At 36.3% G+C, this 26,675-nt stretch overlaps 1 protein-coding gene across 1 annotated transcript in view; it reads right to left on the reverse strand.

Moving 5' to 3' along the window:
* Nucleotides 1-279: 279 nt before the first annotated feature.
* LOC150097887 (neuromedin-U receptor 2-like) overlaps nt 280-26,675 on the reverse strand; it is a 236,397-nt gene continuing 210,001 nt past the window's right edge. Inside the window, exon 6 of the mRNA XM_090406622.1 lies at nt 280-414. Within this exon, the coding sequence (XP_090262748.1) occupies nt 280-414 (135 nt within the window). The remainder of the gene's footprint in view (nt 415-26,675) is intronic.

Raw genomic sequence — 26,675 nt, forward strand, 5'->3', positions numbered from 1 at the left:
ACTTGTTTATACGAGAAGTTTATGTTTTAATCTTGCTATTTTTCCAGTTTTTTTATGATAACATGTACACCTGAAGAAGTCGACGTTCCGACGAAACTAGTTGTGTTCTAATTAAAGTTTTTATCTTAACTTATCTTGGCATTCCTAGTTAGTAAAATTCTGATTTAAAATGTCTACAATCCGAATAAATACCAGTAACAATATATATATATAATTAGTTCAGAAATTTATTTATTTATTTCAAAACATTAATGGTATAATTTTAAAAAGTTCCAGAATTTATACCTTCGGAAGTTCTCCACTAGTCCAGTCTTCTATTTTGACTAAAATTACTTTATCCTTGAGCTCACTTAATTGTGGTCCTATATCAATTTGCGGCAAGTACTTGTTTAGAGGGATAAATTTATTGTTGGTCTGCAAAAATTTTTAAAAAATCATTAATTATATATAATTAATGTTTACAATTCTAAATTCTTATTCAAATATAAATTGAATGAGTGCCTAACCCCCCTTAACTTGCTTATTAAGAGGCTCCATAGCACAATTGGAAGAACGACAGTACGTTGTGCCCTTCGATTAGAAAAGGCCTCAGTTCGATTCTCATCATGACGGGCAGAATCTTTATATATGTACTTTTTCAATCGAAAGTGAGCTAGCCGATCTCACACGGAGGTAGCAGGGTTTTTTCTCCCGGAAAAAAACTGGGGTTTTTTTATCCTGCATACAGACAAATCGGCCCTTCAGAACACATGCAATTGGCAGACAAAAAGTGCTAGCGGTGGTGGTGTTGGTTGTGGGCAGTAGATGCCGTCGATGTAGGTGATTGGTAGTAGAGTTCTGTGTAGTAGTGGAGATGGAGAGTTGTACATAGGTGTCCTCCTGCGATGAGTCTTCAGACTCCTTGGAGATGTCACGAATAATAATAAAAGCACATGTGCACTATCTATTCTATATATATATATAAAGATATGCCAAAATTTGAAACATTTTTATGTCACATTTTTTGTCTCTTCATTGTTTTGAAACAACAATGTGTTTGCCTTCATGAGAGAACAATTTTTATTGCTTATTGTTATTGTTATCATTTCAGGATTACAACAATCAAACTCATTGTCAACCAAGCCCGATCTCGGGGGGAGTTGGGAAACGTAGGTGCCAGAGCCACCCCTAGTAGGTAAATAAAATATTAAACCCTTCTGTTTTATCACTTCAAGATTTTATTTGTACCCAGACTTTGTTTAGCAAGTTTTATTTTTACCTGTGATACATATAGCTGGTATACTGATGATGAGAGGCAGGAGGGGGGGGGGGTCAAAACTTAGTGAAGTGTGTCATTAAGAATAACATAAATAACAGACAAAGAGTTAAAATGTACTGAGGAGGAAATATAGTACAAAATCACATAGGAAAGGCTGGCAATATGGGAGCATGAGAGGAAAAGTGAGGAAAGAAAGAAGAAAAAGGTAGGGTGCACTCTAAGAAGGAATTAACTGTTTCAGTATATTTAGAGATGAGGCAGAATAAGGGATGTTCTAAGACAAAAGTACAGAGCATCTCTTATTCCACACCATCTTGAAGATGGCTATGTCAAAACAGCTGCATTCTGCTCTAATCCCATGAAGTAAAGATACTGCCACTTTTTCTTTTTTTTATTGTTGTTTGTTCTTCCTTTCCAATTTCTTTTATTTACTTTTCATCTAACAACGATACCTCTCAACCTTTACCCGTACCTTCATATTCTGTTCACTTCATTACTTCTTAATCCTTTATTCTCAATACCAAATATTTTCAGTGACTCCAAATGTCCAGCCCATTTTCATTTTAGTCGCTTATGGTGAAGAATGATGTCAGTGATGTGAGTCTGGCTTCTTATCCAGGTGTTTTGCTTCTTATCTTTTAATGTGATGCCTAGCATCACCCTCTCCATTTTTCTTTGAGTTGTTGTTTTTCACAACCATATGAGATGTGTCATATGGTTGTGTCATAGGAAGACATTTAACACTGGTTAAATGTCTTCCTTTTTAAACAGAGAGGAACATCATTGTTTTGAAAAATGCTTTACAATTTTCCAAATGAACTCAAGGCAAGTTGAACTCTCCTATTTATTTCCTTTTAGAGTTCACAGTTTACATCAAATAGATGATCAAAGTATGTATATGAAGAGACTCTTTCCAAGAAATTGTTTTCTATTATGTTTTTTGTTGTTACGAACTGATTATACATGAGTTTAGTTTTTTCTCTGTCTATTTTTTAGACCGACTTTTCTGTTATCATGATATAGGTTCATTATATTAAGGTCTTCTGGAGTGTTTGCAAAAATTATGATATTATCTGCATATCTTAGGTGTGTTAAGTTTCTGTTATTAATTTTTATATCAAAGTTTGTCCAGTTTATATTAAATATTTCTTGAAAGACTGCTGTAAAGATTTTGGGTGATAGAGAGTCTCCTTGTCGGACACCTTTTTCAATTGATATTTTATCGCTACTCGTGTGAAGTTGGATTGTTGCTGTTACAGTGTGGTATATTGCCTGGAGGAGGTCCATATATTCTCCAGGAACACCCTGATTCTGGAGTGCTTTGATTATTGCATTAGTTTTGATGGAATCAAATGCTTTTTCATAATCAATGAAGGCTAAACAGAGAGGCAATTGGTTTTCTTCTGCTTTTTATATTATTTGTTTTACTGCATGAATATGATCAATTGCGTTAAAGCCATTACGGAATCCTGCTTGTTCTATTGGTTGATTTGAGTCTAAAAGGGGGTTAACCTGTTTGTTACTACCTTTGTGAGAATTCTGTACAAATTAGAGAGAATACTAATTGGGCTATAGTTCTTTACTTCTTCTCTGTCCGTTTTTTCCAGTTTTCTGGTATCTTCCCCTCTCCTTCATCCTCACCTTAGTAAGTTTGTGATATAGTGAATTATATTGTTTCCTCCCCATTTAATTAATTCTTTGTGAATTAGGTCTTCACCAGGACATTTTCCATTTTTCATTTGTATTAATGGTTGTTTTATTTCATCTGAAGTAAATGGGGGATGAATTCTATGTGCGATGGAGATGAGTAATTTATATTTGGTTTATCTATTGAATGATCACTATAGAGTTCTTTATAAAATTCTTCTAGCCTGCTTAGGATTTGTTCTTGGTTCCTTTTTGTAGTTCCATTTTTATCTTTTATTGTAGTTATTTGACTTTTGCCAACTGATAAATGTTTTCTTAGTATTTTCATATTTTTATTGTTTTCAATTGTTTCTTTTATTTTTTTTAGTGTTATTATCTTATTTCATTTCTCATCGTTTTCCTTATTGTTTTGCATAGTTCTGCATATTCTATTTTAGAAATTAAGTTTTTGACTTGTTTCATATTTTGTCTCTTTTTTAGTAGTTGTAAAGTTTCCTCTGAAAGTTTATGGTCTTTTTGTTGTTTGTTGCTTTTTGAATTCATTGGCTGCTGAGATTATTACTTCCGTTAGATTTTTGCTTATTTTATTTATGTCTTCTTCTTCTTCAAATGTATTTATGTAGTCTAGTTTTTGATTAAGTTTTTCTTCATAATCCTTCTTGTTTTTGGTAGGTTTTAAGTCAAAACTTCTTGATATTTTGTTGTTTAGCCATTTTATTCTTTCCGATTTGGGGTTTATTTTAATTTTGGCTCTGACCAGTCTGTGGTCACTTCCTGTTTTTACTTGATTTAGTACTGAGGTATCTTGAACTATTTCTTTATTCCCACACAGTATATAATTTATTTGCAATATGCTTTTGCAATATGGCCAATGAATTTAACTTCCTTGGAAAAGGAGATATGTACCTTCAGCAATGCTCCAAGATCAGTAACTTCATTAATTTCATGAAGCAAAATGTACTTAAGAATCCCATTAAAAAAAAAAAATCAATGTGGTATGTTATTAAATCTAGTTTTTGATTAAGTTTTTCTTCATAATCCTTCTTGTTTTTGGTAGGTTTTAAGTCAAAACTTCTTGATATTTTGTTGTTTAGCCATTTTATTTGAATCCCACCGTGGGCATGGATGTTCTTGATTGTCTGTGAAAATACTAGTAGTGGTCGGCGGTAGATGACGTTGGTGTAGATGATGAAGGTAGTAGTGGAGACAGAAAGTTGTGGAATAGGTGCCCTCCCTCGATGAGGCTTTGGACTCCCTGGAGGTGTCATATAATAATAATAATAATGTTCTCCATTATTTCTTCAATCCAGAAATGCATATCTCTGTATACAGTAACAATGAACTGATATCCATTATTATCATTATTATTTACTCCTAGTGCCAGTCCATTCTGTATTTCTTTGCAAGTACTCCACATTGGAATTGGTTCTTATCACTCTATTCAACTTTATTAAGTATCAAAATCAAAAGGTATACTGTCATACTGTACATTTTTTATATTCACAACATACTCCAGTAATATATTCCACTCACCTACCACTCTCCACATAAAAAATTTATTCTTCCCACCCTTGTATGCCAGCCAGGCTGGCCGAGTGGTTAGTGTATCCATTCTCCAGCCAAAGGGCTGCAGGTTCGAATCACGCTGTGGGCATGGATGTTTGTGATTGTCCGTGGAAATAGTAGTGGTGGTGATCAGCAGTAGATGGCGTTGGTGTAGTTGCAGTCAGTTAGTGGATTAAGTGGTGGAAACAGAGCTGTAGAGCAGGTGCCCTCCCTCAATAAGTCTTTGGACTCCCTGGAGGTGTCAAATAATAATATTATGCCATATGGCAGGTATGCCCCTTTAAGTATTAAAAAAAAAAAGTAATATATCAGGGCAGAGACCTGCATTCTGATCTCCCTTCAAGTCTTTCATCACCAAATTCCTGCTATGTATCTTCAAGAGGTGTACAGGATACTGTTATAGTACAAAATGATTATGTTCGCATTATTACTAGCTTCTAATCAACAGCTGTTTTTGTTTTTTTTCTAAAATACGTTACCATTTATTTAGGAGTACAAAATCAGGTTTCATATTAGGTTATAATATCACATTTTTCATAATATATAATGTGTATTATAAATGACAAGAAAGTATATTCGTGTTTTAATCTTTTACCAAAGTAATCGGAAACCAAAGTTTGCACATTAAGTATCTTCACGATTGGACTACTTGTATATAGAGGATGTTGACTTCACATCAACTACCTAGTATCCAATAAAGAAACATTATGGTAAGGATGAGTACACAGACCAGTTTGACCTTCATTGAGATATCACTGGTAGAAGCCAGGAGAGAAAAGTTGACATTCCAGAAGTCATAAAAAGGAATCCTTTCTTTTAGGGTTACACGGTGATCAGCATTCGTTTTAAAAATTTTATGGAATTTACAACCGTGTTAAAAAAACTTTTTTTATTATCCCAGTGTTTCGATCTTCACATCAAGATCATCATCATCTGGAGCGTACATAAATATACAGGACAAGCTGAGTTACATCATTAACTATAAGCTAGAGAAACAATGATCTGATCACATGTTATTCTACTGGCATGACCTCTGGTGGAAAAAAATTAAAATACAAAAAAATAAATAAATAAATAAAATAAAATAAAATAAAAAATAAATTTTTACATCAAGCTAAATTCTATTTTGACAATGACAGGAAATTCTTTTAGATGGTTTTCTTTCAGAAACAATTGGTGTGCTATTTTTAGTATTACAATTCTTCATCATCATCATCATCATAATACATATCAAGGATTTAGGCCTAGCATGGCCTGTTCCGGCCTTAGAAGTCATCATTGAATCGTTTAAGAGGACGTCCTGGTTTTCTTTTTCCTAATGGCTTGTACTTTAAGGCTTGTTTTGGTAATCTTTCTGTTTTCATTCTTTGAACATGTTCCATCCATTTATGTTTATATTTTTTAATTTTTTCTATTACTGGTTCTTGGTTTAATTCTTTCATAATATCTTCATTTCTTTTGTGATCAAATAGGGTATACTTTGCAGTTTTTCTCATAAACTTCATTTCTGCTGTTATTAATCTTTGTTGGTCTTTTTGTTTTATTGTTTTTTTGTTTTATTACAATTCTTATTTTTGATTTACAATACTGGATTTTCTACAGTCCTGTTTATAGTTGTTCTTGGTGAGGAAGGTTGAATATATACCTTCCATATGTTTGGGATTTTTAAACCATCATTGTTGTTCAGATTGGGGTGGTTGCTGATAATCTCACAGGCGTCCTTAAATTTTGGTTCATACCATGTTCTAGTGTGATGTAGACTGGTGGTTTTCCAGTCTACATCACACTAGAACAGTCAATTCAGAACAGTCAGCCACCAGTCAATTCTGTGTAAGGTATTCAGGGCATGATCAGAAAGGACAGCTTCACCATAATTATTATATTTAATGTGTTGTTTATGTTCTTTTTCTCTAATAGGAATAGTGCGTCCTGTTTCTCCTATATATGGTATGCTGCAAGTACAATAAATCCGGTATACTCCAGGGTGAGCTAGTGGAGGGAGTGGGTCTTTGGATGAGTTGAGTAAGCTTTTTAATTTTGCAGGAGGTTTAAAGGTGGCTTTGAGTACTTTTTTGTACTGTTGTAGTACTCTGTTTATTTGTCTGATAATCCTTTAATGTAGGGAATAGTTATAGTTTTACTGTAGTCTGGTTTGTCTTTTTTTTTATTATTATTATTAAACAAGACCTCATGGAGTCAAAGACTCATCTAGGAGGTCCTTTAATCTCACACACATCTCATCATACCGTGTCTTAAACACATTCAAACTCCTTGCAGACACCACACTCTCAGGCAAGGCATTCCAATCACTCACAACTCTGCATGAAAAAAACCTGCCTCTCACTTCCCTACTCACACCCTCTTTATACAGTTTCCAGGGATGACCTCTGGTTCTCCCCTGATCTCCCACTATTCTCTGCAGAACTTCTCCACCATTGATCCTATAACAACCACTTACCAACTTGTAGGTCTCTATCATATCTGCCCCTCTTCCTCCTGTCCACCAGACTCTGCAAATTACATCTTCTCAATCTTTCTTCATACTCGGCATTCCAGAGGTCAGAATCAACCTTAGTCAATCACCTTTGGACCTTTCCAACATCTCTTCATCCTTCTGAAAACCCGGTGACCAAATCTGGGCACAATAATCCATGTTTGGCCTAATCAAAGCCTTATACAATGGAACAAGAATCTCCCTACTTCTACACATCAGTGTCCTCCGCATCATTCCCAGACGTCTTTGTGTTGTCTTCACAATTTTGGCGATGTGTCCCCTAAATTTTAGATCCTTATCCACTATCACCCCCAGATCTCTTATTTCCTCTACTTCCAACAATATATTCTCACCAAGCATAAATTCTGCATCCCATCTTTGTTTTCCAAATTTTAAAACCTTACATTTTGCAATATTGAACTCACATCCCCATTTGCTTGCCCAATCACTCAATTTATTTAAGTCTTCTTGCAAGGCCACAACATCTTCACTACTCTTTATGGTTCGTCCCAACTTTGCATCACCTGTAAACAACTGAATATCTCCATCCAAATCTTCGCCAATATCATTAATATACAAGTTAAATAGTAATGGCCCTAAAACAGACCCCTGAGGCACTCCACTAGTGACTTTCCTTTTCCTGGATATTGCACCCCCATAATTTTATTGTGGTTTTGTAGAGAATTTTGTTTATAGTGTTTTGGCTTTATCCGTTTTTTTGTAAGGTATTACTGATAATTTTAAATTCGTCTTTCAGTGCCTGTTCACTGGAACAAATCGTCTGAGCTCTGTTTTTTAGCGTGTTGATGACACCTAGTTTTTGTGTTGGGTGGTGGTAGGAGTTTATGTGTATATATTGTCCCGTATGTGTCGGTTATTGGTAAACAGTGAAGGAAAGATTATCCAAGGGAAGACGTGTGACAAATGTATCTAGAAACTGAAGTGTGTTGTGTTTTTCAATTTCAATTGTGAACTGTATGCATTTGTGTTGTTTGTTTAGGTGACTAAGGAATGTGTCTAATGTCTGGCGGCCATGGGATAAGATCACGAAAACATCGTCAACATATCTAAGCCAGACTTTGGATTTTAGAGGGGAGGAATCTAGGGCAAGTTGCTCAAAATGTTCCATGTAAAAGTTAGCAATAGGGGGATAATGGCGAGCCTATGGCTGTGCCTTCTTTTAGTAAGTAGAAGGCGTTTTGCCATACAAAATAACCCGACCGTAATACATGCGCAAAAAGCGCCGTGATATCTGAAGGGAATTTGTTCCGTAGGAGAAGGATTGTCATTGATTTGGACATTCGTAAAGAGGGCAGCGACATCAAAACTGACTAATATATCAACTTTTTTAATGTAATGTCTTTGATGATGTTTATGAAGTGTTGTGTGTTTTTGATATAGGAAGGGGAATGACCTACCAACTCCTTGAGTGTTGCTGCTAATTTTTTGGCTAAGTGATACATCGGGCTATCAATTCCTTCAACGATAGGTCTTAGCGGGGTGTTTTCTTTGTGAATATTTGGTAGCCCATAAATTCTACGGGAGCGCTCATAATGAGGGAACAGTTTTTTGACTGTATCTTCGGGCCATGTGGTAATTGATTTAACTAGTTTCTCTGTTTTGTTTTTTGTTCTGTTAGTTGGGTTGTAGTTAACTAATTTGGATGTGTTATTGTCAGAGACCAGCAGAATCATTTTTTTTTATATAAGTGGTAGAGTTTAAAATGACAGTGGCATTTCCTTTATCGGCTCTGGTTATTACTCGTCCGGATGTGTTTTAAGTGATTTTATCGCTGTTAATTCGTGTTTAGTTATGTTGCTTGTTATTGTTTTGTTATGGTTTAAAATGTTTGCAGTTTCTATAAGTATTTTGTCTGTTATGTTATTAGAGGCCTCTTTCCACGTCACAAATAACTTCAAGTTTGTCTATCATTTTTGGTTTAAACCTTTGTTAAGTATAGAGATTTCGTCTTTGTTTAGAGTGTGGTTAGATAGGTTAATTATGTTATTGATACCTGTGGGTGATTGGTGGCTCCTGTTGTTTCTTGCTTCTGGTTGGTTGTTGTTCACTGTGGCAAACTTTGAATATGGTGGCTGGTTTTGTCGTTCTTTTAGAAATTTGGAAATTAGATTTTCTTTCTTCGTTTGTTGGATGTGGTTTGCTGTGTTGTCCGTAATCCTTTCTAGGATTATCCAGATATCTGCGTTTAAGTAGCTAGACAGGTCCGTTTTTTCTTTTAGTAGCTGGTTTTGTGTAGTGGCTAGGTTCTTTCTGGTAGCTTGGATCTGCTCTCTCAGTAGTGCTTTCTCCATGCGGTGGTATATTCTTTGTGAATATACCACCGCATGGAGAAAAGAGAATTTAGCCTGATGCAATTAGGAGTGATATCGCTGTCCCTACACCATTTTAAAAACGCCAGTCGATTGATCAAATTTGAAACTTGGATCTTCAGCTTACCATATTGATTATGTTGGATCCTATTTCTTAATTTATACTTTGGATCCGCCATGTTAGTCACTATGATGTTCTTAAACAAAATTATAAGTTGCTAGTTGATTTCTAATACAAATATAGAGAAATTGTATATTTATAGACTGCGCCACTCTATATCTGAATTAGTTCAAGGAATGAAGATAAATCAACCCTCAACTATTTCTCCTTAATATATATACTGGCCCAGTATATTTAACTAACTTAATTCACCCGCTTTGGTTCGAATATTTTATGAATGGTGCAGTAAAAGAGATTCAGGCAAAATACAACTTTTGATTAACAAAAACAAACATTTAATTTAGGATCACAATTTATACGCATGAGTTCAAATCACTAATTAAGATACTACAAACACTTCAGCTCTTCTGATAATACAGTCATACTCTGTTATCTCTATATTACAGACTTCTCACAGTTCCTTAAGTTCCAAAATACAATAAAATCGCAGTAACACTGCTTTACAAGTAAACACTTTCAAATTTTCGCTTCAGTTAATCTTCGCGATAGTTACTGTTAACATAAGGAAATTCTGGGATGAAACTCACACACTTCTCTATATAGGAAAACTAAAGGTTGGAATAATCTTACCGATAATCTTCTATCTTCATGAATTTATACACAAACACTTTTTATAACCGCAAACACTTTTAACAATAAACAGCACTCATTAAAATAAATCTTCTAAGCATTAACTGAATTAATTCACGTACACAATACATATAATCAGATGTTCTTGTATGAAGCACTACTGAACACAATAATTCTTAACTTGGGGTTTTATATGCATAGTTGTTCATTCCTCCGGCATTCAATTAATTCTTTAGGCAATAATTTTTACAAACCTCAATTTTACAGCCTCTACTATACTTTAGTAACTTCGTGCTTTGCTTCGAGGTTCTGTATATCCTTGAAAGGTCGGCCCTGAAATTGAATCTCAATACACATATCGCTAGTCTATTTAGTAGACACTCAGCTGTCTTCCGTAGCTATAATTGTTATTCTACAACTTATTAGCTAACCGCCTCTCGACTAGTAGACTTTATTTAGCTGCTTGAGTGACTTGCCGACTCGCTATTATCACACTGTGATTCCCGAATGCCCGCTTCCAACCTAATGCCAATCTCTCTCTCTCTCTCTCTCTAATAAATCTCTAATGGCCCTAATTCCTAATTAATTCCAGCATTCGTCACTTATATATCTGCTTTTCCTGCCTAAATTGTTCTCGTGATCTAAACTCTTTTCAATAACTCTTCTCCTCATGTTGTGTTCCAATTCTCGCGCTCGCTTACTTACATACGTTTCCATGACAACAAAACAAAATATAATAAAATTGAGCTATTACATAACGTTAAACTTTACAAACAGGAATAAATAGAGAATATTTACATTTCAAATAATGCGCAGTTAAATTATCAAATACAAGTTCTTATAATATTAACATAGTAATAATTAAAATAGCTTAATAATATTTAATACAGTCTTATCACTATTAATACTTATATCTTTGATTAAATAATTAGATATTAGACAAAATTAAGGTAGTTATATGAATATTAAATTATAAAATAAGTTATTTACATTAAATAATTAAAGTTTAGCTTATGTGATGGAAGATCATGTTGGATTCTGAAGCAAATAATAATTACTCTACTCTACTCTCTACATAATCAGAATCCAACAATTACATCGCTTGTGGGTCGAATCTCCATGAATTATCGTAATCCTTTCTTTTAGGGTTACACGGTGATCAGCATTCATTTTAAAAATTTTATGGAATTTACAACCGTGTTAAAAAAACTTTTTTTATTACCCCGATGTTTAATGAAACAAGAATATAGATTCTTGTCATTTATTATGTACTTTAAAAAACCACCAGTAAAACTTTCTAATTCTAATCCTTCATAATGTGATCCATATACAGATGATGAATAAGAGTGGAGATGTTATACACTTTTGTCTTACACCTATGAGGGTGGTTATTTGAAAAGTTTGGTAAATTTCCAACAGACAGTGACACAGTTCGTTCGTTCATACCAGTGTCAGCATGTATCATCTTTTTCATGATCCCTGGCAAAATTTTAGCCACGTGCAACACATAGTTCTCGTTTGGAAAACATTTGCATGTTCGCATTTTTCATAAAAATGGAGAAAAATGAGTTTCAAGCAGATAAAACACTTTTATTTGAAGAAATGGATGATTGCGCAGAACAATGCTGAGTTAGATGCAGTTCATGGAGACTGCACCAGCATTAAAGACTATTTTTTTTTGGATAAATGAGTTGTGGTCATAAGTAAGTCCATCGAAGTTGAAGAATGCTTCGAATACCCAAAAGAAAAGATACTACGAAACAAATGATTTACAAAATCCATGGTATCGTTATGGAAGACCATCGAGTGAAAGGTTGTGAGACTGCTGAGATTGTAGGCATCTCAACTGAATGGGTGTATAACATTCTGCACAAAAAATTGCACATGAAAAACCTGTGTGTGTGTGTGTGTGTGTGTGCGTGTGCGTGCGTGCGTGCTTGCGTGCGTGCGTGTGCGTGTGTGTGTGTGGGGGGGATGGGTGCCATGACTGCATGCATCAAAAACGCATGCAAAAAGACATCGCGATGCAGTTTGGCGATGTTTAATCAGAATTCACTGGAATTTTTGCATCAATTTGCGACTGTAGATGAAACCTGGATCCACTACTACACACCTGAGTCAAAGCAGCAGTCAAAACAGTGGACAATGCCCGGTGAAAGAGCACCGAAAAAAGCAAAGATCGTTTTGTCAATTCCCTCACCTTCATCGTTTTGGCGGGAAGGTGATGGCCACTGTTTTTTGGGATTCGCAAAGGAATTATCGTGATAGACTATTTGGAAAAGGGTAAGACAATAACAAGAGTGTATTATGCATCATTCTTGGACCTTTTAAAGAATAACTGAAAAAAAAAAAAAAAGGGACCAAGATTGGAGCACAAAAAAGTGCTCTTTCATCAAGACAGTGCACCATCCGACACATCGTCCATCACAATGGCAAAATTACATGAACTGAGGTTCGAACTGGTTCCAGATCCACCATATTCTCCAGACTTGGCCCTGTGTGACTTCTTCTTGTTCTCAAACTTAAAAATTTGCCTGAGTGGGAAAACATTTTCTTTGAATGAGAATGTCATCAAGGCTGTCGATGACTATTTTGCACAATTTAACAAATCCTGCTTTTTTAGATGGGACGAAAACAATGAAAACTCACTGGAAAAAATGTGTAAACCTCAATGGAGACTATGTTGAGAAATAAAGGTGATCTTTTCCAAAAATATGTGTTTAACTTATTTTTTTACCAAACATTTTTAAACAACCCTCGTAATTTTAAATGAAATCATCTTCCTGTATATTGTGAAGGAATATTTGTTAGCAGCAATTGTAAGCTGTATTCCACGAGTTCAGAAGCAAACACAATTTGGTGTAAAGTGGATGACAAACAATATCAAACAGGAACTGCTGGTGAAAAAGAGATTATGGAAGAGATATAAGGAGAGCAGATGCATGAAGAAAATGACTCAGGCCAGGAGACTGGCTAGTATAGTGAGGAAGGCAAAACTGGAATATGAGAAGAGATTGACACTAAGATCCAAAGAAAATCCTAGGAAATTTTTTAGCAATGTGGCTATTCATAATCATGTGGTTTAATGCAGCAAGATGTAAAGTCTTCAAGTTCAGGATACATCGATGTTAGGCTGCATACTCAATTGGAGGAGCTGTACTGGAGGAAGTAGGGGAGACAAGAGATCTGGGCATGATGATTGATAGAAAACTGAAATTCAGGGAGCATATTGCAAAGGTAATGAAGGTAACCCAGAGGATTAGTGCAATACAGTACTGTTGATGATAGCTGATGAGTTGCAGCCAAAGAAAGTAATATATCAAGATGATAAACTTGTGAGTGATAATTCATTTGAGGCAGTCTAGTGTGAAATAGTGACCAATTCAACCAAATATACAGTTGGTTGCTGCTATATGCCAGAGGGTACAAGGGGTGATGTTGAATTCATGCATCAGCAAATTAGCGCAATGAGTGCAGGGTTATGATTATTATGGAGGATTTTAATTATGGTGATATCAATTGGAAGGAGGAAATATCACATGGCAAAAAGGAAATGGAATTCATACACCTTCTAAGAGATAATTACTTGAAGCAGCACATAACTGAAGAGACACGTGGTTTGAGAGTGTTGGATCTGGTCATAGGTGCAGAGGGCACATGCATAAGTAAGGTGTCCTCGTTACTTCCAAATGGTGAGCGTGATCATGTGGTATTGACTTAGGAGATTGCAAAATCTGTGGATTTCTCTCTTAAGAAGGGGTATATTGGGACTGGCATAAGTGAATGTGGAAGTCGTGTTGAGTTATGCTAGAAAAGGTGTTTTTAAATTAAAGTATAGTGTGGCTTTTTGTCTCAAATTGTGCTGCAGTTGTGCTTTGGTTGGATACAAGTGTTCTTCAGTGGTGTTATTGTTTGAAACTCTGTTGTATGTATTGTGTTTTCGCTGCTGTTTGTTCTACTTCAGCATCTAAAGATAGCATCCAACAAGAGACATACGTCAGCAGCTCAGAGGACTTCTATACGAAAGTCTGGCTCTACGTTGGATTTTCCGCAATAGATGCGTTGTGGAAACTGCTATATGTATGCGCTGAAGAATGTGAAGGATCTGTGGACTGTTTGGCTAAATGAGAAGAATAAAAACATCGACATATGTGAGAAGTGTCGGGATAGGCTGCAGCAATTAGGAATGGAAGCAGACGTTGGGACCGTAGTGGAAGAACTTTGGCAGGAGTTTGTGAAAACGAAAAGTGACCTTCATCTTCTGCAAGAGCAACTGGAAGTGCTCAGTAAGGAGGTTCTGGAAATTAAAACTGAGTTAAATGTGTTTAATAGAGAAAGTGGGACTATGGAGATTACTTTAGCTGAAGTAACTAGAACAGGATTAAGTTCGGGAGAGTCCTCGGTGATTGATGAAGTAATAAATAGTATGGGAGTGATTGGGAGTCAACAGAATGAAAGCACGAGAGGTCTAGAAGAAATGAGATGTCGTGAGAGTGAGGGAGTAAGTAAAAGAGCGTTGAGTAATGAAACTGGGAGAGTCATGATGAATAGCATAGAAAATGAGGCCGTGAGTGTTGTTTGGACTTGAATAAAGTTATGAGTAGTACAGTATATGGCGATTCTATGATTAAGGGTATGGAGAGCGATATGCCTGAGGCGTGCTTGGCTAGTGGAACAACAGAGAGAGTAGCATTAGCAATAAAGATAGCAATACCCACCATAAATGCAGAAAAGATGACATTTATGGTGGGTACAAATGACCTGAGTGGTAGTATAAATTGGGTAGCAAAATATTTAAGAACATTGTTAGATATTATGAAGAAGAAAAATGTCAAAGGGAAGATAGTGTGTGCTGCCTCGTTTTGACAATTATGAATTAAGTGATAATGAATAATATGATTGCAAGAATGTGCAAAAAAAGAGATCTGGAATTTGTTGATGTCTGGAGTGTGTTTGAAGGCAAAAGACAGCTATGCAAGAGATGGAAGGTCACATCTGAACATGGAAGGTCACAAGAGATTGAAGAAGTTACTGTTTTCTAAACAAGTTGAAGTAATTGGGCAAGGAAACTAAAATTGAAGAGTTTGAGTGTAAGAGGGAGAAACTTTAGCAGTGATTGTATATTTGTTGATCCTTATTCACAGAATAAATTGCAGAATAAAGCGAACAAAAATTGGCATGGGACTACTGAAATTAGTGTCATGTATATCAGTTATAAAGCTGGTAAAAGATCTAGAGGGAATCTGAAATTTTTGTATACCAATGCAAGAAGCATTCAAAATAAGAGGGAAGAATTTTTGGCATTAGTCAGTGCAATCTCACCAAAAGTTGTAGGCATTAGTGAAACTTGACTCAGCTGAAGATGTGGTCTGGAATTGAATGTGATGGGTACAGTATTTTCAGGGAGGATAGAGAAGATAGAACAGGAGGAGGAATACTGTTGATGATAGTTGATGAGTTACAGCCAAAGAAAGTAGTATATCAAGATGATAGACATGTGAATGACAGTTCATTTGAGGTGGTCTGGTGTGAAATAGTGACCAACACAACCAAATATACAGTTGGTTGATGCTATAGGCCAGGGGGTACAGGTGATGATATACTGAATTCATGCATCAGCAAATTAGTGCAATGAGTGCAGGATTAGTGATTATTATGGAGGATTTTAATTATGGTGATATCAATTGGAAGGAGGAAATATCATGTGGCAGAAAGGAAATGGAATTCATACGTCTTCTACAAGATAATTATTGAAACAGCACATAACGGGACACGTGGCATGAGAGTTTTGGATCAGGTCATTGGTTCAGAGGATATATGTATAAGTAAGGTGTCCTCATTACCTCCAATTGTTGAGAGCGATCATGTGGTATTGACTGGAGAGGTTGCAAAATTTGTGGATTTCTCTCATAAGAAGGGGTATATACGGAACTATAGGTTAGCCAATTATAACAAGCTTCGGAGTAAGCTTGCAGCTGTCTCATGACAGAACATATTGTAGGGAAAAGACGTTAACAGTGCATGGGATAAAATCAACAGGTATCTGAGAAAGGCAATATCAGAATGTATCCCCATGGGCAGGAAGACAAACAAGATAGGCGTTAGATGGATGAGAAGTAGCATCAAGCTTGATCTGCAAAATAAGAAAATGTTATGGAGAATTTACAAGGAGAAAGGTGATCAGTACATCAATGAGCAGTACAAGGCTCAAGCTAGGAAGGTTACCAGCACAGTAAGAAAATCTAAATCAGATTATGAGAAGACCTTAGCCAAGGAGATCAAGGGTAATCCCAAAGAGTTCTTCGCTATATGGAAAGTAAAAGGAAGAATGACTTCAGAAGGATAACCTTAGTGGGTGCTGATGGTATTGAGGTGACCAATTCAGATGTAATAGTAGAGTTACTGAGTGATCAGTTTTCAAAAGTCTATCATCCAAGTGAGGATATCTCTGTACCTGTAGCAATAACTAATGTGAGAACTGAAGTTAAGAAATCAGAGGTACTTAGTATATTGCAAAATTTAAATGCAAACACTGCTGTAGGTTTAGATGGAATATCAGCTCAGGTGTTGAGTGAATGTGCAAAGGAATTGTAAGCACCTCTTACTTGGTTATTTAACTTAAGTTTGAACTCTGGTATGGTCCCGAGGGAGTGGAAGGAAGGCAAAGTAGTTCCTTTGCATAAAGGTGGCTCTAAAACTTCAGTAGTTAATTACAGACCAATCACCATCTCGGGAGTGGTGGTCAGTACCATCGACAGGGTGTAGCATAGAGGCAGCCTGCCTCACAGCGCAGCTTAATAAGAGCGCTCGTTCAGCCATATTGCGATAGGCGGCATCGCTGCGCTAACAATTCCTGTTAGTGTTGCAAGTGCGGAAAGAAGTTTTTCAAAACTTAAACTAATTAAAAATTATTTGCAAACAGCAATGACCCAGAAAGATTGGTTGGTCTAGCAACTATATCAATAGAGGCAGACATAGCTTATAATTTAAATTTAGAAGAGCTTATAAAAAGTTTTATTGTGCGATATCGCTGTAGAGTAAACATTTAATTAATATTATTATGTAATCATTTTGCGTTCATGCTTTTCTTGTAATAAAAACAAAATAGCGATTGGAGATTTTCTTATATTTTTTTCTTATAATCCATCAGGGGCGATATTTAATTGTTTGCCTCAGGGCATGATCTAATCTGGCGATGGCCCTGGTGGTGATAAAAGTATTGGAAAAGTTGGTTAAAGACAAAATTCTAGAATGGGTGGATCAGGATATGATACTCTATACGGGCCAACATGGTTTTGTTAAAGATCGATCCTGCCTTAGCAATTTATTAACTTTTTATAATAGAATGACATCTGAGTTGGACAAGGGAAATGGCTACACAGTGGTACTTCTGGATTTTGCTAAGGCTTCTGACAGGATACCCCATGGAATACTGTTAAGCAAATTGGAGCAGATGGGAATGGATACTAAATTGGTGATATGGATAGGAGAATGGCTCAGGGAGAGATACGAGATGGTGGTGTATGGAGGAGTCGAGTCCAGGATGAGGTAGGTGACCAGTGGTGTGCCTCAGGGATCTGTGCTTGGGCCATTGTTGTTTGATTTCTACATAAATGATATAGAAAATGGCTTAAAGGGAGATATTCAGTTGTTTGCTGATGATACAAAGTTGGGTAGTGCAATAAAAAAAATCAAGCTGATGTTGAGAGTTTGCAGGATGCTTTAAATAAGCTGGCAAAATGGGCAAAAGGTAATGAGTTTAAAAGATTCAATTCAATGTGGAAAAGTGTCAAGTTGTGCATTTTGAGTTTAAAAGATTACCAGCTGTGTACCACATTGATGGAACCGTACTCCAAGAGATTGATGAGGCTATTGACTTCGCGGTGTTGAAAGAAGGCACATTGCTAATGTGTCCAAGTTAGAACATAGGATTACTTGATTATTGAAGAACACACCAACATCCAGAAATAAAGAGGTTATTATTCCTCTTTATAAGGCATTGATACTTCCACATCTGGATTACTGTGCTCAAGTCTGGTTGTGTGCATTTCTTGCAGATCAGGAGGTGGTGGAGAGGGTTCAGAGGATAGTGACTAAGTTAGTGAATGGTGAAAAAATGCTCCCTACATTGATAGATTGAGAGCTTGTGGATTGCAGAGGATGGTTGATAGGCAGAGAATAGGGGACATGATAGAAACATTGAAATTACTAAAAGGTTTTTATAAGATTGATGCAGGGAAAATATTTCAACTGTGCAATAGTGATGGAAGAAAAAGAAGTGATCCTTGGAAAATAAGGAAAATTGTGGTTAACAAGGGTGTGAAAATTAGACTTTTCACTTGGAGAGTGGTGAATGAATGGAATGCATTGCCTGCCTCAGTTGTGAGTTCTTCAACTCTAAATGAATTCAAAAAGCAGTATGACAGATATTGTTTTGATAGTTTGGGTCTCCCACGATGAGTCTTCTGACTCCATGGAGATACCCATAATAATAATAATAATACAGAGAAGACACTGACCTGCAGAGATAAAAGAGTTATCATTCTGTTGTATAACACTGTGATCAGACCACACTTAGACTACTGTTCTCAAATTTGGTCCCCAGGATTTGAAGGGAATAAATTAACTGTGGAAAGGGTGCAGAGGTGGATATCAAAGATGGTTTCATGACTGTACAATGTTAGTTATGAGGATCGGCTGAGGGAATGTGGACTGCAGAGTTTGGTAGATAGAAGAAGGAGGAGAGAGTTTAAAAGTTCTCCGCAGTTTAAAAGCGGCGATCATATCAACGCTTTTAAACTGTGGAGAGGCAGTTACAGGGTGGACACTGGGGGAGTTCTTTCACTTGGTGGAACAGTAGGAAGGAGAGATGACAAGGGGCCATCCCTGGAAGTTATGAAAGGAGGTTGTGAGCAAGAGGGTGAGGAGTGGTTTCTTTGCATGGAGGGTGGTTGAGCCATGAAATGCAATGCCTGATAGAGTGGTAAGAGCAAGAATGGTCAATGAGTGGCATGATGGACTTTGTGTTTCCTAGGAAAGACCTGCCATGATGAATCTCTTGACTCCAAGGAGGCCTGAATAATAATAATAATAATAATAATAATAAAATCTCTCAATTCTAATTGCTTACTTACAAAATAGATATAGATTATGTATCACTGTATAATTTCATGTTTATCCTCCATATAATTTATAGAATGTTGAAAGCTTTTGTCGAAAGCTTTTATCCTCATACCTTGTTGTATGCCTTTTCCAGATCAACAGAACTCAAATACAGATTTTTGTTATATTCCCATAATTTCTCCACTATTTGTCTTAAAGAGAAAACCTGATCACAAGAACCATCCCCTCTTTGGCCTGAACTCAACTTGTTTTTCGTCAAGTTTCTCTTCCACAATTTTTCTTTGCCTCTTCTCAAGTAGGAAAATTCCTCAGTAATTCTCCCATTCAGATTTATTTACCTTTTTTATAGATTGGCATGAAAGCTGTACTCCAATCATCTAGAATTTGACCTTCTGGCCGGCCCTCTTAGATTATGCAGTGTAGCCACTGTAAATGTTTTATGTTTCCTTATGTCACCATTTCAGGTCAAATATTATTCACCTCAGCTATCCCTATACATTTCAAATTTCTGATAGCTTTTTCTACCTGAAGTATTGATTACATAATCCTGATTGTATTTGTCCTGAATACTTTGGTCCACTGTTCTATCATTACTTCTCTTGTTTAATAATCTCTCAAAGTAAGGCATCCGGAATATCTTTATCTTCAGTTTCTATATTTCATTTATCACTCAGATTTTTTTTTTTTTTTACAACCCTCCTTCCTTCATTTCTAAGATTTTTCAATAGCCTCCAGAACATTTTACCACCTTCATAACATTCTTCTATATTCTTATCAAAGCTTTCCCATAACTTTTGCTTAATTACTTTTATACAGAGCTTAACTTTCTTACATATTTCTCTGTATTCTCTCAGGATATTTTCTGGCTTACCAGATACGAAGAGCTCTCAACAGGCTTTCTTCTTGGTCAGTACTGTCTTATCTTGAGTCCATCATATTTAGATTTAGAAATTTAGATTTTTCTATCCTTTCAAACAATAAACACATAAGTTCCTTGTTGAACCAATCAATATTTTCTTCAGAGTAATAAGACAGTGAGACTCCAAAGTGATTCTTGTTTTCTAACACTTTCATTTTTTTTAGTGAATAAATTTTAAAGTTTGATGAATAAGAAGAAAACAGGAATATGATTGGACATATAAAGAGATAAAAGGTTATCAGATTAATCTACAACAGATTTTTTTTAAAAAAATGATTTTCATAATTAATTAGTAAAAATTGTATTCTTCTCCCCTGTGAAGTGCTAGAACTCAACCAGAATATGGCATGTGGTGAGAAACATTACATTTTTCACACATATGTGGGTCATCAGTCCTCAGTAAATACAAATGTGTGTAAGATGACTATAACCTATGTGGAGCCTAGCAAGAACAAGGAACAAGTTCCTCTTTTCTGTTTCTATGTTGACTAGATTGCCAATGCTTAATTTCAGTTTTGCAAAATGCAATTACAAACAAATTGCAATTTGTTTTTCAGTGCTTCCTGTCATGAAGACTGCCTATAGGTAATTAGATTTGATCTTATAATAAGTGTGAAGTCTGTACATGGGACTATCAAACAGTGCATGGAAAAAGTATGAGCTGATCTAGCAGCTGCAGATGCAATCTAATCTCCTTTAATTCCATTGACTGGGAATTCAATGCAACCAAACATAATTAATGGTCTTCATTTTGTACAACAGTTGTAAAACCTCACAAGGCAATGAATATGGGTTATACACAGAAGATGAGATGGCCTGTAAAGAAGTCAATGAGTCTGTATAAATTACACACTTCTGGTAGCGTTTTTCTTTTATATGCATAAGTACAAGGTGAATGCCAAGCAACTCTGCTGTATAATTACTTAATTAAACGGGATCTGGAAGGAATATAGTAATGTCAGGAAACACAGCAGTACAACAAACAGAGGATTCAGATCTTGAACCATTTGTATAGATGAGCAAGAAATCAGAGTAGGCTGCTCTGGGTGTTAAACAATTTCAGGTAGGCATATGTCAATTTGTATTTATTAATATTATTAACATCTGATCTCCATGAAGTCAGACTCATCATGAGAGGTACACACTATCACACACAAAAAGCTCATACAGCCTTGTCTTAAACTGATCAATGTATCTACATTCACAACACACTCAGGCAATGCACTCTGCTCTCCTGCTCACATGACATACAGGTTCTAGGGATGGCTTCTTGTTCTACCAAACTTTACCATTCTATGAAAAATCATTTCCATGTCAACCTGATAACAACCTATGACTAACTTACATGTCTCAATCATATCCCCATCCTATTCACAAAGCTTTGCAAATTACATGCTCTCAATCTGTCCTCATACGCTACATTCCAAAGACAACTGATCACCTTTGTGAATCTTCTCTGGACTATTTCTAATATATACTCATCACCATGAATGCCTGGTGACCCAATCGATGCACAATAATCTATATAAGGCCTGATCAAGGATGAATACAATGGTATCATAATCTCTTTATTTCTGCATATCAGGATCCTCTGAATTATTCCCATTATCCGATGTGATATCAGCACAACTTGTGCAGTGTGGCCCCTGAATTTCAGGTATTTGTCCATCAACACTCCCATTTATCTCCTCAACCTCTTTTAAAGTTTCCCCACCAAGTGTATACTTTGCATTCCATCGTTGCTTATGAAATTTCAAAACCTTACACTTTACAATACTGAACAAAAGTTCCACTTACCTGCATTGCTCTCCCCAATTTTGCATCATCTGCAAACAGCTCCATATCACCAGTTAAACCTATCCCAATATTATTAATATACAAATTGAACAAGGATCCCAAAAGTGACTCCTGTGCACACCACTAGTGGATTACCTCTTTCAGAATTCTGCGCCCCCATATACAACTTTCTGAAACCTATCTACCAGCCAGATAGGTATTTGTCACCTTGTTATAGTACACAGACAATACTGCTGTTATCAAAACATTTTGGTATCCAAGTGTTCAGCAATCTCTCTAGTGCCTTCACCAGAACCCCAAATAAGATTGGCCTATTATTTGTAGCCACAGACTTATCTCCACCTTTATGCAGTGGAACAATTTTACCTTCTTTCCATTCCCTTGAAACCTGTGCATTACAAAACTCTTATTAAAAAGGCATGCCAATGCTACTGCCAATTCTCTGGAGCATTCCCTTGGGACAAGTGGTGATATGCTATCGAATCCTACTGCCTGACATCGAATTTATTTATTTCCGTATATACCTCTTGCTCATTCACAATTAAGCCATCCTTTCCTATGTCCTCTAGACTTCAGGACATGGGAAAGGATGTTTTTCATCTTCCTCAGGGTGAAAGCATGCAAAACTCAAGTGTCCTTGAGTTTCTCATGATTTCACCCTGAGGAGGATGAAAAACAACAACCCTTATAAATTGATCATTGAGTACCTCAACAATGTCTTCTGCAGCAGTTATCATTCTACCATTTTCATCCATTAACACCATCTTACCATAATAATTCTTCCTTCTGCTTGCCACATATCTAAAAAAATTCCCTGAAGTTTTCTTTGCCTGATTTGCCGATTTCTTAATGCTTAAGAATGCCATGCTTAATCCCCTAATTCATCCATTTTACACCTATCTTATACCAGCCTTTTAAACTTCAAAATATATTCACACATTGATGCTATTATGTATTTCTTTGAGAGTTCCCAAGCAGCATTTATTTCCTTGCCACTCAAATACTCATTCTGTTACATAGCTCCAAGCTGTCTGTTAAGCTTGTCATAAACACCAGCCTTGTATTTCCATATATACTAGTGCCTGCCAAAAAGCTAAGGACAAAGTACATTTTTTCCAGTATATGAAAACATTTTCATGACTAACAAAATATGGACAGAAATTCATTGCCAGCATACTAATAAATTACATTACACAAAAAATGAGCTATAAATTTCATACAAATTAAATTGCTTTCAATTTTTCAGGAAATTACAACATATACTATAATATAATTATAAAAAACTTTAATTAATACGTTCCTATATTTCTCAATGTTACGTCGGCATCTTCAGGGATCACAAAAAACAATGATATGTGCAAGCAGGAACTAATGCTGAGCAAATGAGGCTGAATAAAGACAACAGAAATTAGGCCAAGAGTCCTAAACAGTGTCTTAGTGAGCTAAATGGGGTTGTCTTTGGATGTTGGGCTAACATTCTTAAAATGTATGCTTTGCAGATTTGGGCAGTCTCATGCGCCCAAATTTGTTGAGGTTTGGAAAGTTTATTAAAGCAGAGACAGATTCAATGTATAGTCGTTCGTACTTTTTTTTTTTTTTGCTGTGGTGTGACAGAGTGGCTTTCTTCTAGTGTATCCTTTTTTTCAGATGGTGTATTTTTCAGATGGGGGGGGGTTATCCAGCATATGGTCAGCAATTCCTAAGTGGCTGTATTGGTGGAACCAGATGTAGTCTTTGTGTTCAGATATCCTGATATGGGCTGTCCTGCAAGTTTGACCATAGTAAGACAGTTTATAACTGCAAGGGACCCAATATACTCCTGGTAGATTTAGGGGATGTGGCTGGTCTTTGGTGGAGCAGATAAGAGATGCTGCTTTCTTGCGTGGTCTGTAATTGGTTGTAAGGTCATATTTCCTTAGGATTTTCATTAATTTTTCAGATATGCCCCAGATATATGGAATGGCAATAGATTTTGAGTAATCTCTACTTTGAAGGGGAAGGGAGTTTCTGTTACATGGTTTTATTATTTTTTTGGATTTTTTGGGGATGAAGCCATTGGCTAAGAGAGTGTTAAGGATATGAGTCAAGTTCACTAACATCCCAACTCATATTGTTGGGATGGGGGAGGAGTGACTGCTGGTGAATGTATTTACCTGTATGTGTAGGTTTTCTGTAAATGGAGAATGCCAGGGATTCTTCAGGCTGGCATGTAATCAGAATATCTAGGAATGGGAGCGGGGACTGTTATTTTCCTTTTCCAAGGTAAACTGGATCCTGGGGTGTTGATTGTTTAGATGTGTTAAGAAACTCTGGAGCATATCCAGGTCACAAATGGAGACTACATCATCCATGTAGCATAGCCAGCAGTAGGTATTTTGTGCAGCAGAGTTTAAGGCTTTTTCTTCAAAGGTCTCCTATCCACCCCAGTCAATAAAGAAATTGACTGGGGTGGTGAGAGTGGAGAACCCATATCAGTCCCCTCTAACTGTTTGTAGAATTTTCCTTGCCAAATGAAATAGCTTGAGTTCATGGTGAACTGAAATAGGGTCTGAAATTTATTATTATTATTACATAACACCTCCAAAGACTCATCAAGGGAGGGCACCCACTCTACAACTCTCTCTCCACCACTCAATCCATCAACTCCAGCAAACCACATCATCTACACTAGCACCATCTATTCATCACCACCACCACTACTAGTATTTTCACAGGCAATCACAAACATCCATACCCACTTTGGGATTCAAACCCACAGCCTTTAGGCTGGAGAGCAGATACGCTAACCACTCAGCCAACCTGGAAAATATGGCTTGAATGAGGCCTAAGGTATCTTTGGGTGAGACATTGGTGAATAAGGAGGAGACATCAAAACTGACCATTATATCAGTGTTTTGGACTGTGAGGTTTTCTATACCGGCTTTAAAGTGGGCTGAGTTTTTTATATGTGAAGGTGTGTTGCCAGTATATTATGTGAACACTTTGGCTAAATGTCTGGTTAATTGGTATGTTAATGAATCAATTCCAACCACAATGAGACGTAATGGCACATTATGTTCATGTATTTTTGGTAGTCCTTATATATAAGGAGTCTAGAGTTATGAGGTTTTAATCTGTTTGTAATTTCCACAGGCTAAGAAGTAACCTTCTCGAGGAACCTATGGAATGTTCTGATTTGTGTGCTGGAGGGATCATAGTCTATAGGTAGGTAGGTAGAATGATCTAGTAGTCAAGATACAAGTTCACCTGTGTAATCTGCTTGGTTTAAAACCAAAGTGGCATTTCCCTTATCTGCTTTGATAATTATTATTTTGTGGTTGCTTTTTTATCTATATTTACCACCAAATTACCAAATTTTTTCTATAATTATAGAGACCTATGAAGTAAAAGCCTTAAATTCCCCCCCACAATATGTCTGGCTATGCTATGTTATGTGGATGATGTGTTCTCCATTTGGCCACATAGCCTCCACAATTTCTTAATACACCTAAACAATCAACACCTCAGGATCCAGTTTTCCTTGGAAAAGGAAAACAACAATAGTCTGCCATTCCTGGATACTCTGACTGCATGCCAGGCCTGAAGGATCTTTGGCATTCTCCGTTTACAGAAAACCTACACATATGGGTACATACATTCACCAGCAGTCACCTCCCCTCCCAACAATATGGGATTATAACGACCCTATACAACAGGGCAAAATTAAGCTGTTTGGATAACAAAGCTCTAACTATTTATTCTTAGCCAATGGCTACAACTCCCCCAAAAAAATCCAAAAAATAATAAAACCATAACAGCAACCCACCTCCCCTCCCCCTTCAAAACAGAAATTACTCAACATCTATCACCATTCCATATATCTGGGGCATATCTGAAAAATTAACAAAAATCCAAAGGAAATATGACCTTACAACCAGTTGTTGTTGTCAAGTCATTGAAGAGATTCTAGATATGATCATGGATCTATAGAACTGCTTTGGCAATCTGTTGAACTTTGATGAAGTAGCGCTTTTCTCTAGGGTTGTTGTCAATTTTCGGTAGAGCAGCAGCAACTGCAGGACAAGAATAGATATGGGCAGGTGTTAGTTCAACTCCTGGACAGTTCTTGCATTTTCATAGCTCCTCCTATCATCTGACTGAATTTTCATGCCTTTAAAATGTTCCATCCTTAATTTGGTGATGATTGTGGTCATTTCTCTATTTTCATTAATTTCACTGCTTACATTCTTGTTTTTGAATGTTTGTTTTACCAGTCTTATTTTGACAACAGAGTTAGCATCAGTTACTGATAGTGGTTGTAATTTTTGAAGTAAATGTCTTGGTTTTTCAGCTAGTCTGTCTGCTCTTTCATTGCCTTCAATGTTTACGTGGGCTGGTATCCATTGCAGTGTACGGTTCTTATTTTTCAAATTTAATGATGTTAGCTATTCATGAATTTCCTGTGTGAGTTTTGTATTCCATTTTTTAATGCTTCAAGTGCAGATTTTTAGTCACTGTAGATAGTTATTCCTATACACCTGATAGATCTAAGAGATGTGGCTGGTCTTTGATGGACCAAATAAGAGATGCTAATTTCTTATGTGGTCTGTAACGGGAACATCTGATGAAGCACTCAACATGGAGGTTCAGAGGTTTTTCTAACTCTACCTGGAGGCAAGGAAAATGAAATGAAAACCATAGCTGGCAAAGTAGCTTCAAACTTCACTTGTGAATTAACAGCCATACAAACAGATCTCAAGTTCTATCTCTCTATTACTGGATTAGAGAGATAGAACTTGAGAGCTATTTGT

The sequence above is a fragment of the Typopeltis vanoorti genome, chromosome 16 (assembly GCF_054136105.1).
Source record: "Typopeltis vanoorti isolate ZY-2024b chromosome 16, IOZ_Tvanoo_1.0, whole genome shotgun sequence".
In the NCBI taxonomy this organism is placed as follows: Eukaryota; Metazoa; Arthropoda; class Arachnida; order Uropygi; family Thelyphonidae; genus Typopeltis; species Typopeltis vanoorti.